This window comes from Phascolarctos cinereus, unplaced genomic scaffold (assembly GCF_003287225.1).
Source record: "Phascolarctos cinereus isolate Bilbo 61053 unplaced genomic scaffold, phaCin_HiC Scaffold_2;HRSCAF=192, whole genome shotgun sequence".
NCBI classification, from domain to species: domain Eukaryota; kingdom Metazoa; phylum Chordata; class Mammalia; order Diprotodontia; family Phascolarctidae; genus Phascolarctos; species Phascolarctos cinereus.
Window position 1 is genome coordinate 330,686,512 of NW_027555625.1, and position 15,717 is coordinate 330,702,228.

At 40.8% G+C, this 15,717-nt stretch overlaps 1 protein-coding gene across 1 annotated transcript in view; it reads left to right on the forward strand.

The window, feature by feature from the left end:
• COL23A1 (collagen type XXIII alpha 1 chain) overlaps positions 1-15,717 on the forward strand; it is a 469,247-nt gene that overhangs the window by 367,118 nt on the left and 86,412 nt on the right. Inside the window, exon 5 of the mRNA XM_020998825.1 lies at positions 775-801. Within this exon, the coding sequence (XP_020854484.1) occupies positions 775-801 (27 nt within the window). The remainder of the gene's footprint in view (positions 1-774; positions 802-15,717) is intronic.

The window sequence follows — 15,717 nt, forward strand, 5'->3', positions numbered from 1 at the left end:
TTTGCAACCCAGTTGGGGACCAGCAGCTATATACCTGTGCTTGGTTTTTAACTGCCACAGAGAAGCTGCTTGTGTTACACTCATCAAGGTGTATCCCAGGAGACCCAAGAAGAGATTTGTCATTTGTATTTTAAAAAGTGATTGCATGACCCTTACAGAGAATCCTTTGTGAGTCATGATAAGGCTGCAGGCTGAGTGGGAGATTTCTTCTGCTCTCTCATCCTGGCCTCTACGCTAGCTCAAGGATTGACTAACCACTCACAGTCAGGAAACATCTGGTAAGAATAGAAATACATCAAGATTCTGACTTTTTCCTTCTAAACACAACTTCAGCTGACTGAGACCAGGGTAAAAACATGCCCAGGAGAAGCCATCTGCGGGTGCAGGTGCTTTCAGATTCGGGCCTTTGGCCTGGTTTGGGGCCTATGGTCTGGGCACATATTTGGCCAGTAAAGGCTCATACAGTTTCATTGAATCAAAAGTGAAATCTGGAGGCTTGATAGAGTTATCTTGAATGGGAGCGCCCATTACGAGTCACCCACCTACCACCCCCGCAGCTTTTCAGCTGCTTCCCTTGTGCCTGCTAGCTGGAGTGGGGATTTCTCCCCATCAAGCTTATTTTGGCCCAGCTGTTTCAAAGTGCTTTGTTCCCTCTGTGTAAAGCATTATCATTCACAAGTTTCTGCTGGGTTGGCTAAGCTCCTAATTAAATTATAAATGTGGCCATATGTTGTGCTGAAAGTCTGATTATTAATTACTTATTAATTACCACAGGGGCAAGCAGGACGAGACGGTTATCCGGTAATTTAACATTCAATTTTTTTTATAACTTCTTTGCCTTTATATTTTCAAACTATGGCCTTCCTTATGTCCTTTCTTGCCCCTCTTTTTCTGACTTATTTTTTTCCGCTTTGAAATAGTCCTATCCCTGGTTTCAAGGGAGGTGGGAAGGGCAAGGCAATGGAATGAACTTTTCATGGTCAGTAGAGAATGGAGATGTGGTACTTCTGAGGCACTGACCCCGAGGGCCCATGCCAGGTGAAGGGGTTACCCGTGGCTCTGGATTTCCCAGAGCAGAAATGGGAAAGAATGAAAGGAAATGTGAGCACATTTGCCCTTTCAATTTTTAAAACTTACTTCCTTGAACAAGCCCATAGATCTAATGGGTTCAGTCCTATCTCTGGATCTTCACTTGTTTATAGAGTGTAGACATTCAATCCCAATCTCAGTGCCATCTTTCACCTCTTGAGGGGAGGGAGGAATAGATTCATTGGGCACAAATTCTGTCCACACACAGCCTGGCTACTTTTCTAGTCTTTTTAAATTAAATATGAAAAGGACTTTTCTATTATTTTCTTCATTCACCCCCTTCCCCAAAGCTAGTAAGCAAAATTAATTTCCAAAGCCAAGATTCTAGTCCATTGAGCAGCACTCCCTTAGCAACTCAGTGGAAATAAAAGCAAAATAACCAAACTAATAGGTTGAAATTCTAAGTTCTGAATTTGAGTTTCAAATTGTTGCATAAGGGAAACATGTGAAGTCCAGCTGTTGACTTCAAAAAATCAGCAACTCGAATACAGGATAGGGGACGCTATGTGGCTATATGACAGTTTATATGAAAAGGACTTGAAGGTTTTAGTGGACCACAAGCTCAGTACGAGTTAGCAATCTAATATGGAAGTAAAAAAAAAAAGATATATCAGAATCATGCTATATCCACAGAAGCCAGTGTCCAAAAAAAGGGGCAGTGATGATTTCACTGTCCTCTGCTCTGGTCAGACCACATATGATGTACTGTGTTTAGTTCTGGCCACTACCTACATCTAGGATTCAAGCAAAAGTCAACAAAGGCCAGTAAGGGAACCTAGCATTCAGTTGTTCTTGACTTAGGGGCAACTGTGAGGCTGCTAATTGTGTTCCTTAGTCTGTGATGGAGAAATAGTAATCTGAAAATTCCCCTTTTGGGGAATAAGAAACTAGACTGTTGGGGGAGGCAGAGCGGTGGGGGCTTTATTTATAGAATCCCAGAATCTCAGACCTCAGAGGACATCTTGTCCAAGTCATATATGATCAGGAAATCTCTGCATCATCCTCAGCAAGTATCCATCCAAAGACCACCATGACAGGAAGCTCACCCCACCCCATTTCAGTCCTTAGAAAGTTCTTCCCTAAATTGAGCCAAAATCTGCTGTGCTCTAACTTACATCCATTGTTCCTAGCTCTGCCCTTTGGAACCACCCTAAATAGCGCAATCCCTCTCCCCTAGGAGAGCCCTACTCGAAGTCAGTTATCATGAACCCCCTAAACTCAATGCAGATCAACCCTTAAGCACCTACTGTGTCCAAGACACAGTGCTGGCCACTGGTGATACAAAGACAGAATGAAGACATTTTCATTCTAGTAATAGGGGTAGGGACAAGACTATAATACGCTTACAGATAATGTCTTTTTTCCAGGAGCATTCTCAGGTTCTTCAAATGATTTTCGTATGCTTTTTAGGCCCCTTCCCATTCTGGTTGCCTTCCTCTGAAGAAGCCCCAGCTTGTCAATGTCCCTTTTTTTTTTTTTTTAGTTTTTGCTTTTTGGTGAGGCAATCAGAGTTAAGTGACTTGCCCAGAGTCACACAGCTAGTAAGCATCAAGTGTCTGAGGCCGAATTTGAACTCAGGATCTCCTGACTCCAAGGTCGGAGCTCTATCCGCCGCACCATCTAGCTGCCCCAATGTCCTTCTTGAACTGTGATATCCCAAACTAGAGCACTGGACTTGGAGTCAGGAAAAGTGGGGTTCAAATCCTGCCTTAGATTCTTACTAGCTATATGACCCTAGCCAAGTCATTTATCTTCTTCTAATCTGTTTCCTCATCTGTAAAATAGGAACCTACCTCATAGGGTTGTCTGGGGCATCAAATGGGATCATATTTGCAAAGTGCTTTGCAAACTTTAAAAATCTCTTATTATTAGATGTTCTATGGTCTGCCAAGGGTCAAGGACAGTGGAACGATTGCTTTCTTTCCTTGGAATCATTGGCTCCTATTAATAATATGGCATCCCATTCAGTGTGGCCTTGGGGCTCAGCATGCAGAGCCCCGCCTGGCTCATGGTCCTGGCAGGCCAGCGAAGCTGCTGCTGGGAACATGAGAAAATGCAGCCTGCAAACTCGTGCCTCCTGAGGAGAGGAGAAGGACAAACCAGGAACAGCTCACATGGGAGACCCACTCTTATTGGCGTTCTTACGCTAGCCCCTGGTTGGTGCTTCTGAGATTTAGCAAAGGGCCTGTGATAGTCTTTCCTCTAGGTTTGATATTCGGGCTTTTCTCCTAATTAGCAGTCTGAGGCTAATTTATAAAATTTTGAATTCAATATACATTCAAATTCAAAGATAACCTATGAATATAGTCTATAGTCAAACACAAGTCTACGAAGACAGTATTAAGGTAATAGGGTGCTTACCAGTAGCCCATCAGGTCCACCAGATTTCTCATGGTGCTGTGGGGAATATTTTCAATAACTGTCTTAGTGCTATGATATTCTCAGGTTCCTAAAACTTAGAAATGCCAGACACTCATGAATACGGAGAAGTTGTTGACTTTTAGATTCAAACCAATCCAACAAGGTTCAATTTAACCTCCTACTATGTGCTAGGCACTATGCAATGCTGTGAGGAAACAAAGACAAAAATGAACCCATCCTTGTCCTCAGGGGGGTTGCAGTCTAAAGGGTAGGGGCAGCTAGGTGTCAAAGTATATAGAGCACCAGCCCTGGAGTCAGGAGGACCAGAGTTCAAATCCGGCTTCAGACACTTGACACTTACTAGCTGTGTGACCCTGGGCAAGTCACTTAAACCCATTGCCTAGCAAAAAAGACAAAAAAATAAAGGGTGGGGAGAAGGCGCACAAATTCAAGGAAGAAGAGAAGGCTAAACATTATTGCCATCAACAACAATCATTTATTGAATGCTTACTATATACCATCATTGTGCAAAGCACAGAGCATAGAAGGAAAGGCTAAAACACAGTCTCTACCCTGAAAGAGCTCAGAGTCCAATAGGGAAGGCTTTGCACAGGAAGAGGCCTGGCTGAGCCTTGAAGAACACTAAGGAGGTGGAGGTGAGGAGGAAGTGCGTTCCAGGCCTAGGGGATGGCCTGTGCAAAGATAGAACGGAAGGACCTGGAACAGTAGGGAGGCCAGTCGTCTGGAACATTAGAGTAAGCTGAAGAGTTTGTATTTTATCCCAGAGTCGAGAGAGACAACCACCAAAGGTTCCTGACCAAAAGAGTCAATACCTGTGCTTTAGGAAGGTTATTTTGGAAACGCTGTAGAGGATGGAGTGGAGTGGAGAGGAGAGAGTCTGGAAGCAGAGAGACCAATGAGGAAGCTATTGTAATGGTCCAGATGAGAGATGATGAGAGCCTTACCTGGAGCGGCAGCTCTGTGGGTGGAGAGAAGATGTGAGATGCTTTGCAGCAGGTAAAACTGTCCTCGACTGTTCATTCCCATGACTCTAAGGCGGTATGGGGTCTGGGTGCTATTCCTCCTGGATATATTGCACTCCCAAGAGCCCGTGATCATTGAGCTTTGATCTTAGACAGCCTCCACACCAGAAAGACTGGAAGGAAAAAAGCAAGACTAGAGGAAAGTGGGAAGCTTTTCGCTTTTGTTTTTCCCAAGGTGATCACTTACTCAGAAGTTTTCTGGGCCACTCAGGGCTTTCAAAAAAAAAAATCCAACTTGATTCATCTATTATATTTTTATTAGCATGTATTGTGCTAATAAGTAATATTGTCATATTGTATGCTAATAAATAATATATAATATGCTAATAAATATGCTGTTATAATAATGAAATAATAAATGTGCTAATAAATAGTAAATATTTATCTGCTTCTACTGTGTGCAGGGCCCTGGGGTCACCCTGGAGATAAAAGATGTGAAACAACCAGCATAGCCCCTGACCTTCAGGGACTTACAGCCTCCTAGATGGGGTGTGGTATACATATAAGGAACAATGGCAGGAGAGAAGAAAGGATATTGGGGATAACTCTGATATAAGAAACAGAAGAAATCAATAAAAACTTATTTTTAAAAATAAATAACAGTAGAACTTCTAATGGCAACTAGGTGGTATAGAATGCTGGACTTGGCATCAGTAAGACCTGAATTCAAATCCTGCCTCAGACATTTACTAGCTATATCACCTTGGGCAAGTCACGTAACCTCTGTGCCTCAGTTTCCTAGTATGTAAAATGGGGATAACAATAGCACCCACTTCACAGGGTTGCTGGAAAGGATCAAGTGAGATGACAGTGTGAAGTGCCTTCCAGTCCTTAAAGCTCCATGTAATTGCATAGGAGAAGCCAGAGAAGAATGAGAGGCCAGAGGAGAAGAGGTCACATGGGTCTGGGTAGATCAGGAATGGCTTCATTCAGAGGCCTGAGCTGGGTCTAGGAAAGAGAGAAGGATTCTAGCTGACAGGGAAAGAGAGAGAGAGAGATGAAGGAATCTCCTATCAAGCCACAGTTTCTGTTTGGAAGGGGAGGGGGTAGGTGTGGCTGTTTCTCCTTCCCCTGTCACCCTCCCTGCTCTGGCCCCCGTACCATTCCTCTGAGAGATCTCTGCAGTCTGATCAGCAGCCTTGCAGGGGAGTGAGCTCCCTCAGCAGCCCCAGATCCCTGGGTCCTGATGGGTTTCGGGGATTTGATCAGGACAGCTCTGATTAGGAAGTCAGCACAGAGGCTGGGACAAGAGCGTTCAGGGGTGAGAGGAGCCCCAGACTTGGAGTAAAGAGGCCTGGGTCTGAGGCTTGACTTGGCTGCTTACCAGCTGGGTGGCCTTGGGTAACTTACTTCTATACAACTATTTTTTAAACATCATCAACATTTATTAAACTTGTGCAGTGCTGCAGCTACAACAATGAAAAACAACATACAGTCCAACCTTCACTGAGGGCCACTGAGGGCAGTACAACATAAACACAAACAACTACGATACTCGGAGCATCACACAGGGGTAAAGGGGAGCTCTAGAGACCAGCTATTCTAGGGAAATTCAAGGAAGAGATATTATTTTCACATGGAGGAATCCAAGAAAGCTTCATGGAGGAGGTGGCACCTAAGTGGCTCCTCAAAGGCAGAGAAGCATTTCAGTGGGCGGAGATGAGGATGGTATAATTCCAGTTGTGGAGGAATAGCAGTTTATTCATCTATAAAATGGGCAGTTAAGAGTGCTAGGCCTGGAAGCAGGAAGACTCATTTTCCTGAGTTCGAATCTGGCCTCAGACACTTACCTGCTGTGTGACCCTGGGCAAGTCACTTAACTCTCCTTACTTCAATTTCCTCTTCTGTAAAATGAGCTGGAGAAGGAAATGGTCAAATATCTTTGCCAAAAAAACCCCCAAATGGGGTCATAAAGAGTCAGACATGACTGAAATGACTGAACAACGACATCTATAGAATGGATAAGAAGAATAATAGAAAAAGCACTGTATTTGGAATCAGAATGCCTGGGTTCAAATCCTGGCCCTAACACTTGCTGTGCAACCTCGTGTAAATGCTATATCCCTTCTAGGCCTCCGTTTCCATGTCTGTGGACTGAGGGGTTGGGTTAGATGGTGTCTAAGGCCCCTTTCAGCTCCGACGTTCCAGGATAATATGACACAATTTAATTTGATTGCTCTTACTATAGTTTATAAGAAAGTTTCTTGGAACCAACAAGTAAGAGTCAAAACCTTTTAACCCTTGACTATGTCATGAGCCCTCGAGTTTTCACCCCCTCTCATCATCCCCTCAACATCTGGACTCTTCCTGGAAAAGCCAATTGCTGTTTTGAATCAAATGACCTGGGTTAAATCTGGTCTCTAACACTTAATAGCTATGGGACCTTTGCAAGTCATGTCTCCTATCTGGGCCTCAGTTTCTTCATCTGTAGAATGAATGAGAAGGTTGGTCTATATGGCCTTCAAGTCCTCTTTCAACTGCAGTGCTCTGGTAGGGGATCATGGCTAGGTGATAGTAGCTCCTCAGATACCTCTCAGCCTTTGGCCTCTAGCAATCTCTGAGACTGGGCAGCCCTTACTGCTGCTGTCCACCCCCCAGGACCCAGCAAGGACAAGCATTCACTTGGTACTCATTGTGTGAAAAGCGCTGAACTAGGGATAAAGGACATAAAAAGTTTATCCAAGGCCCTGTGCCTGCCTCCATAGAGCTTACAGTCTAGTAGGATGGTAGATACATATGTATGCTTTGATAGATTTGTGATTTTAGTCATAAGGGTATGCTATTTATAATGCAAATCACAACATCCTGTACCTTCTAATCCTGCAAATTGTGACTGTGTCTTCCCTTAAATGCTTTTTTGTTTGTTTTTAAATGTTTAATTTTACTATTTTATTTGGTGAAACACAGAGATTCTTTTTTTTTAATTCCAAATTTTCAATTCCAAAGGAAAGAAAAAAAATTTTTTTGTAAAGTCATTTTTTAGTCATGTCCAACTCTCTGTGACCCCATCTGGGGTTTTCTTGGCAGAGGTACTGCAGGGTTTTACCATTTCCTTTTCCAGTTCATTTTACAGATGAGGAAACAAAGACAAACAGGGTTAAGTGACTTACCCCAGGGTCACACAGCTAGTAAGTGTGGCAAAATTTAAATTTAAATTTAATTTAAAATCAAGAAAATTTAAAATCAAGAAAATTATTCTTCCTGACTCTAGGCCCAGCACTCTATTCACTGTGCCACCTAGCTGCCCCAAGAAAAACAAAACCCACTACAAATATGTATAGTCATGCAAAACAAATTTCCATATTAGCCATGTCCAAAAAAGAGAAAGAAAAAAACTATGCTTCGATCTTTACTCTGAGTCCATCAGTTCTCTATCTGGAGGTAGGTAGGATTTTCCATCACAAGTCCTTTGGAACTATGGTTGGTCTTTGTGTTCATCAGAGTTACTACATCTTTCAGAATAGATTATCTTTGCAAAATTGCTTTTACTATAGAAATTATTCTGCTGACTTTACTTTGCATCAGTTCATACAGATCTTCCCAGGTTTTTCTGAAGTCATCCTTCATAATTTCTTATAGCACAATAGTATTCCATCACATTCATGTACTGTAACTTGGTCAGCTAATTCCCTAATTGATGGGTATTCACTCAGTTTCTAGTTTTTTACTACCACAGAAAGCTGCTATAAATATTTTGTACATGTGGGTCCTTTCCCTTTCCTCTGATCTCTTTGGGGTACATGCCTGTTGGTGATATTGCTGGGTCAAAAGCTACATAAAATTTAATAGCTTTGGGAACATAGTTCCAAATTGCTTTCCAGAATGGTCAGACTAGTTCACAGCTCCATCTATAGGACCTTAGTGTATTTGTTTTCCCACATCCCTTCCAACATTTATCATTTTCCTTTTTTGTAATCTTAATCAATCTGATGGATATGAAGTGATACCTGTTTTAATTTGCATTTCTCTGATTATTAGTGATTTAGAGCATGTTTTCATATGGCTAATGATAGTTTTGATTTCTTCCTCTGACAATTACCTGTTATATCCTTTGACCATTTATGAATTGGAGGATGGTTTTCATCCTTATACATTTAGCTCCATTCCCTATATATTTGAGAAATGAAAAACTTACTTTATCAGAGAAACTTGCTGCAAAGATTTTTTTCCCAGTTTCCTGGGTTTTTTCCTCTGATTTTAGATGCATTGGTTTTGCTTGCATAAATGTTTAATTTTATATAGTCAAAATTATCCTTTTTACCTCCTATGAACATCTCTGTCTCTTGTTTGGTCATGAGCACTTCCCCAGTCCATAGATCTGACCAGTGATTTCTTCCATGTTCCACTAATTTGCTTATGATATCACCCTTTATGTTTAAATCATGTACCCATTTTGAGCTTGTCTTGGTGCACAACATGAAATATTGGTCTATGCCCACTTTCAGACAGACTGCTTTCCTGTTTTCTGAAGAGGTTTTGTCAAACAGTGAGTTCTTCCCCCCAATACCTGGGATCTTTTGATGTATCAAACACTAAGTTACTGTGCTCATTTGCTTCTGTATATTATGGATTTAATCTGTTCCACTGATCAACCTCTATTTCTACTCATTACCAAATTGTTTTGCTGATTATAGATCTGTGAGTATAGTTTCAGATCTTGTTCTGCTAGCCCTCTTCCTTCCATTTTTTTCCCATTGATTCACTTGATACTCTTGACCTTTCATTCCTCCAGATGAATGTTATTTTTTTCTTGCACTATAAAGTAATTCTTTGGTAGTTTGATTGGTATGACACCTTATAAGTAAATTGATTTAGTTCATAATGTCATTTTTGTTACATAGAGGTCATATTGAGGCTCAGCCTTCCGTGAGTAATTAATATTTCTCTAATTATTGGAATGTCTTTATTTCTGTGAAGAGTGTTTTGTAATTGTTGTTCATATAGTTCCCATGTGTGCTGTGGCCAGTAATTTTTTATACTATCTATAGTTATTTTAGATAGAATTTCTCCGTCTGTCTCTTCCTGCTGGATTTTGTTGGTAATATACAAAAAATGCTGATGATTTGTATGGGTTTATTTTATATTCTGCAAATATGCTGAAGTTGTTAATTGTTTTGATTAGTTTTTTAGTTGGGTTTCTAGGGTTCTCTAAGTAAACCACTATGTCATTTGCAAGGAGTAATAGTTTTATTTCTTCATTACTGATACTTATTCCTTCAATTTCTTTTCCTTGTTTTATTGGGAAAGGGGGAAGGGAAGGGACAAAGTATTTATGTAGCACCAACTATGTGCGAGGCACTGTACTAAGTGCTTTATAAATATTATCTCATTTGAGCTTCACAACAACTCTGTGAAGCAGGTTGTTGTCATCTCCATTTTACAGTTGAGAAAACTGAAGCAAACAGAAGTTAAGTGAGTGACCCAGGGTGATAGAGCTAGTACATATCTGAAGCTGGATTTGAATTCAAGTCTTCCCAACTCCAGGCCTATCACTCTATCTACTGTACCACCTAGCATTTCTAGTACAATATTAAATAGTAATGATTACAATAGACATTTTTGCTTCACCCTTGATCTGCTGGAAAGGCTTCTAGATTATCCCCATTACAGATAATACTTGCTCTTCATTTTACTTATTCTTATTCTTTCTAATGTTTTTAACAGGAATCAGTATTGTATTTTGTCAAAAGATTTTTCTACACTTATTGAAATAATCATATGATTTTTGTTGTTTTATTATTAATGTGGTGATTTATGCTTATAGTTTTCCTAATATTGAACCAACTCTGCATTCTTGGTATAAATCCAACCTGGTCATAGTGTGAGATCTTTGTGATATATTGCTGTAATCTCCTTGGTAGTATTTTATTTAAATTTTGTTGTATCAATATTCATTAGGGAAATAGGTCTATAGTTTTCTTTTTCTGTTTTGACTCTTCCTGGTTTAAGTATCAAAACCATATTTGTGTTATAGAAGAAATTTCATAGGATTCCTTCTTTATCTGTTTTTTCAAAGCATTCATATAATATTAGAATTAATTGTTCTTTAATATTTGGTATAGTTTGTAAATTCACATCTAGTCATGGGATTTTTTTCCTTAGAAAATTCGTTTATGGCTTGTTCAATTTGTTTTTCAAAGATAGGGTTAAGTGTTTCAGTATTCTTTTCCCTCCAGGTTCTGGGTATTCTCAAGGAACTTCCCTTCTATCTACATGTACACATGCCCATGTTCAGGGGCAAAAGTACAAAAATGGCAGGGTGCATTCAGGGGCAGACAGTGGTCTAGGTTATCAGGACCATAGAGGACATGGAGGGGAGTAATGATAGGTAAGGCAGAAAAAGGAGGACAGTGCTAAGTTGTGGAGATCCCTAAAAGCCAGGCAAAGAATTCTGAAGTTTCTTTCAGAAAAATAGTAGGACCACACTCAAGATTTCTGAGCAGAGGAGTGACATGGAACCTAAGCAGAGTGCTCAGCCTAGAAAGATCTTTATCCTCAGAGCCCTGGCTGTTTCCTGCTTATTGATGAGAGCAGAAATGAAATACCCAGGGAAAACAGTGACTAGCCCAGGGGTGGGGAACCTGTGGCCTTTAAGGCCACATGTGGCCTTCTAAATCCTTAAAACTAAATTCAGTCCAAAAAGGCCACACGTAAGGATTTAGAAGCCTACATGTGGCCTTAAGACTGCAGGTTTACCCCTGGACTAGTCCAACTTTATGGGGCTAGAGTGAGGAGCAGGTGAAGCCCTTCCTTCTCCCCACTTACGAGAGGAAATGGCCAAGAATTGCCCACTGTCTCTGTCCACCACTATCCCACAACAGAATTTGAAAGGACTGAATCTCTATGAACTCCCCAGCCTGGACCTGCTGAGTATGCTCATTCTTTCAGGCAACTTGCAAGCAAGAGCTGTGGGCATGAAGTGGACTGCTTCCTGGAGGGACCTGGCCAATGGCCAAGCTTAGCTAGATATGGCGGGAAGGAGAACCAGATCTCTTTGATAAATCTCACAAAATAACTCTTGGTCTTCTTTGCCACCCAAGCACATTTAATAAATGAACTCACTCCCTTTGAAATCAAAAACAGCTTGAAGCCCTGACTGTGAGCTCAGGACATGCCAAGTTGCTGGTTGGGTGAGGCAGGGAGCACAGAATCTTTTCGGCTTGGCCTTGATCCCAGCCTGGGACAGGCTCTATTGGTGTCCTGGCCCTTCTCAGGGCCTTCTTAGCTAACTCAGTACAAGCAGAGGTATATGGAATTTTGTTAGATAGGAAGGTACAGCTTTGGCTTGTTAGAACACATTGAGGAGAGGAAATAGGGCTTATGATTTAATAGCAATCCTGGGCTATACTCAAAATCTTGTTCCTCTAGTGTGCTCCTGTAAAAACAGTCACTTTATTCCACTTGACCCAAGCCATTGGAATCCGAGCTAGCTGGACCCAAGTGTTCTGAGACTAAGGACTTCTGGCCACTCAACAAAGCAGTAGGAACACTAGTTGCCCATTCGTGGCTTACACAAGGCCAAAGGAGCTAGCTGCCTCCCTCCACTCAGAAACCAGGCAGGCAAGCATCATGATGGCTTGCATGCAAATGCCAGTTCTCTGCACACAAACTTAAGCAATCTTCACTGGGGTAGGATGCCCTTAGTTGAATTTATCCCATAAATAGGAAACACTGTCATTGAGACCAACTCAGCTGTTTGCCTTCAAGTACTTTGCATTCGGGTGGTATGAGGCCAGCTGCCTTTTCTGGACAGACTTCCTATGTTTCGGGCAATACCATAAGCACGACAGCTTGCCCAGCATTTTCCATAAGATACCAGAAGTAGAGGGGGAGCAGGGGGAGAAACTCCTGCTTATCTAGCATTTCATAGAAATATAGCAAACATTTATTCATGAGAAGGGAATGAGTCATCTTCAGGGATGGCTGCCTTCTCATTGAGTGTCATTTTGTAAATATGATATACTTACCCTAAGCACTTCTCAAAGGCCAATACAAGGAAAATGCTGTGTTTAAAAATGATCTTATTGTGTTTAAAACTTGTTTATAATATTCACAAATCAAATGGCTTGTCTTCCTTTAAGGACACTCCATGGAAGAGCAAAGCTCTGTCAACAGCAGCTTAGAAAACCCCAGTGCCTACAGCAGAGAAATTGTTCAATGTGCTAAAAAATGTATTGGCTATAAAAGGGAGATAAGAGCAAGGAGAGAGAGGAAACAGTTGCTAGGGTAGAAAAAGTAGACTTTCATGAGAGCTACCCCGCTAGCTACACTGTGGCCATGATTTTCTCAAAGCCCAATTTTTCCCCAATTAGAGCCACAAAGGGAGAGGGATGAAAAGGCCTGGATACTGCTGGCTACCTTACGTGAATGAGAAGAGTGGAGAAATAGATGTACGTAGAGTTGTAATGTTGGTGATTAGGGTAAATTCTAACTGGCATGTTTTTAAGCAGCTGCTACTCCAAAGTCCTGACCAAATCATATGCCTTCTGATCCCAAAAGAATGTTCAAAGTAATTTCTAATTATAAAAGGTTTAGATTGAACTAAATCAAATAAAATTAACATTGAACTAGATTAACAGCAGTTAAGACTAAAGAAAAGTGCTCCATTGTGCCTGAGAGTTTCTATTTCTTTTAAATCTTGCTGCTCATTTCTGCATTTATTCCTCTTATTAGAAATAATTCATATTATTGTCTTAATTTTTTTAATCTACTTTATAGGGGAAAAAGCATATTTAAGTAGAAGTATTTACTAATTTAGTTGAATCTCATTTGACCATGCCTTTTATAAGGAGTCATATAGTGCCCTAATCATCATTTGGTAGCAACTTTAGTCTCAAGAAGAAATCATCAACCTCTCTAAGAGGTCTGCCTTTCCAATTCTGCCAATTTTGTGAACTGTAATAAGAAATTTCCTATTTATATCTGTATCTCCACATTCATATGATAAGGAAGAAGACGAACTAATGGATTGAGGAGGGAGGGGGAGAACTCTGAGTTTGACACTTTAGGAAGTTATAGCTCAAAAGTAAATTAATACACTTCAAAAAGACCGACTGGCCTCAAACAACTAAGAGTTCTTGAGCTGCTGAGTATTGTTCATCAACACTCTGTATCATGGTTTTTTGATGAGTTTTTTTTTACACTGATCAACAAATTTTTGTGGATGAAACAGGCTTATTCTGAGAAAGGATGCTTTCCAGAACTTACATTTCTTTTTTAAATTCAATTCTATTTTCTTTTCAGTTCCAGACTCTCTCTCTACACTCTCTCCCTCCCATTCCTATTGAGTAAGAAAGAAAAGCAAAACCAGTTACAAATATGTACAGTCAAGATAAACAGATTGCTACATTAACCATATCTCAAAAAATATATGTACTTCAGCCTGCACTCTAAGGCCGTCACCTCCCTATCTGGAGATGGAGAACATATTTCACCATGAGTCCTCTGAAATTATTATAGATCATTGTATCGCTCAAAGTTCTTAAATCTTTCAAAGTTGTTTGTCTTTACAGTATTGTTGTTTTTGTATAAATTGTTCTTGTTCTGCTTACTTCACTTTGCATCAGTTCATACGAGTCTTCCTAGGTTTCTCTGAAACCCCATCCCCGTCATCATTTCTTATAGCACAATAATATTCCATCACATTCATATGCCATAACTTGCTCAGCCATTCCCTGATTGATGGGCACTCCTTCAGTTTCCAAATCTTTGCCACCACAAAAAGAGCTGCTATAAATATTTTTGTACACAGGAGTCATTCTCCTCTTTCTTTGATCTCCTTGGGGGAATAAACATAGTAGTAGTATCAAAGGTAGTATCAAAGTAGGGTAAAAGGGTCATAGTTTAATACTTTTGGGGGCATGGTTCCAAATTGCTTTCCAGAATCCCTAGACCAGTTCACAGCTTCACCAATAGTACTCTAATGTGCCTGTTTTCCCACAACCCCTCCAGCATTTGTTATTTTCTTTTTTTGTGAAATTTGCCACTCTGAGGGGTATGGAATACTACCTCAGTGTTGTTTTAATTTGCATTTATTTAATTCTTGGTGATTAGAAGCATGTTTTCATATGGCTATTGATAGTTTGGACTTCTTCTTTTGAAAACTGCCTAGTCATATCTTTTGACTATCATTTGGGGAGTGATTTTTGTTCTTATAAATTTGACTCAGCGCCCTATAAATCTTAGGAATGAGATGTTTCTCAGAAAAACTTGCTGCAAAGATTTTTTCTTCAATTTCCTGCTTCTCCTCTAATGTTAGCTTTAATGTTTTCATTTGTGCAAAAACTTTTTAGTGTTACGTAATCAAAATTGTCAATTTTACTTCCTGTGGACCTCTCAGTCTCTTTTTTTCTTCTGGCTGAAGTAGTATCTAAGCTGCATTTTTCTTTGAGGCTTTACTTGTAAATGTTTTTAAGTCATTATCTTCTTCTGTGTTTGTTTCTTGAGCTTCCCTGTCTCCTGTCTTTATACTGTGATTCCTTTCTGTTTGCTCATTATTCTTGGGCTTTATGTTAGTGATGGGCTCTGTACACTTCTGAAGGGAATGTATGGGGTAAGCATTCTCTCCTCTTACGTCCTTCTGCTACTTTCACTGTTCTAGCTGGGGGCCTGTAAGCTTTCAGTGCTCCCAAAGTGATGTGATCCAGGGCAAAGTCTGCTCACAGTTCTCCTAGTCTGAGCTCTGCAAGTTCCTGACCCAGCTTTGGGTCTGTTGGCTTGTTCCTAATTGGGAGTTTCAGTGAACTATTGCTGGACTCAGCCACTGTCAGCCCACTGAGAGGCTCTGCTGGTTCAGAGTGACTGAACTCCAAGCTCCCCTTTGCTCTGGTATTCCTGCCTTAGTCTTTCCACTACTTCAACCTGGAAGCTAGAACCCAGTCCCTGCTCTGCTCCTAAAATCAGAGCCACCTAGCTGCCATTTGCTGCTGGCACTAGTCTCTTCCTTAGTACACAACTGAGGCATCACTAATGACATTTCCTCTCCACCACCCCAGTGATCACTTCCTCAGTCTAACTAGGAACTGGAGAGTAGGTGATAGAGCTGCCTGTTCTTCCACCCTGATCTGGTTCAGGGGTCCCCAGGATCTCTTCCTGCCCCAGTACTTCCCATCCTGGTGCCCATTCTTGGCTCTGTTTCAGTCCTTATTGCCAAAATGCTCTACCTATGGCATACTCCTTACCAGACCCTGTCTGAGATATCTACAGATCTCTCTGTCTCTCTGAA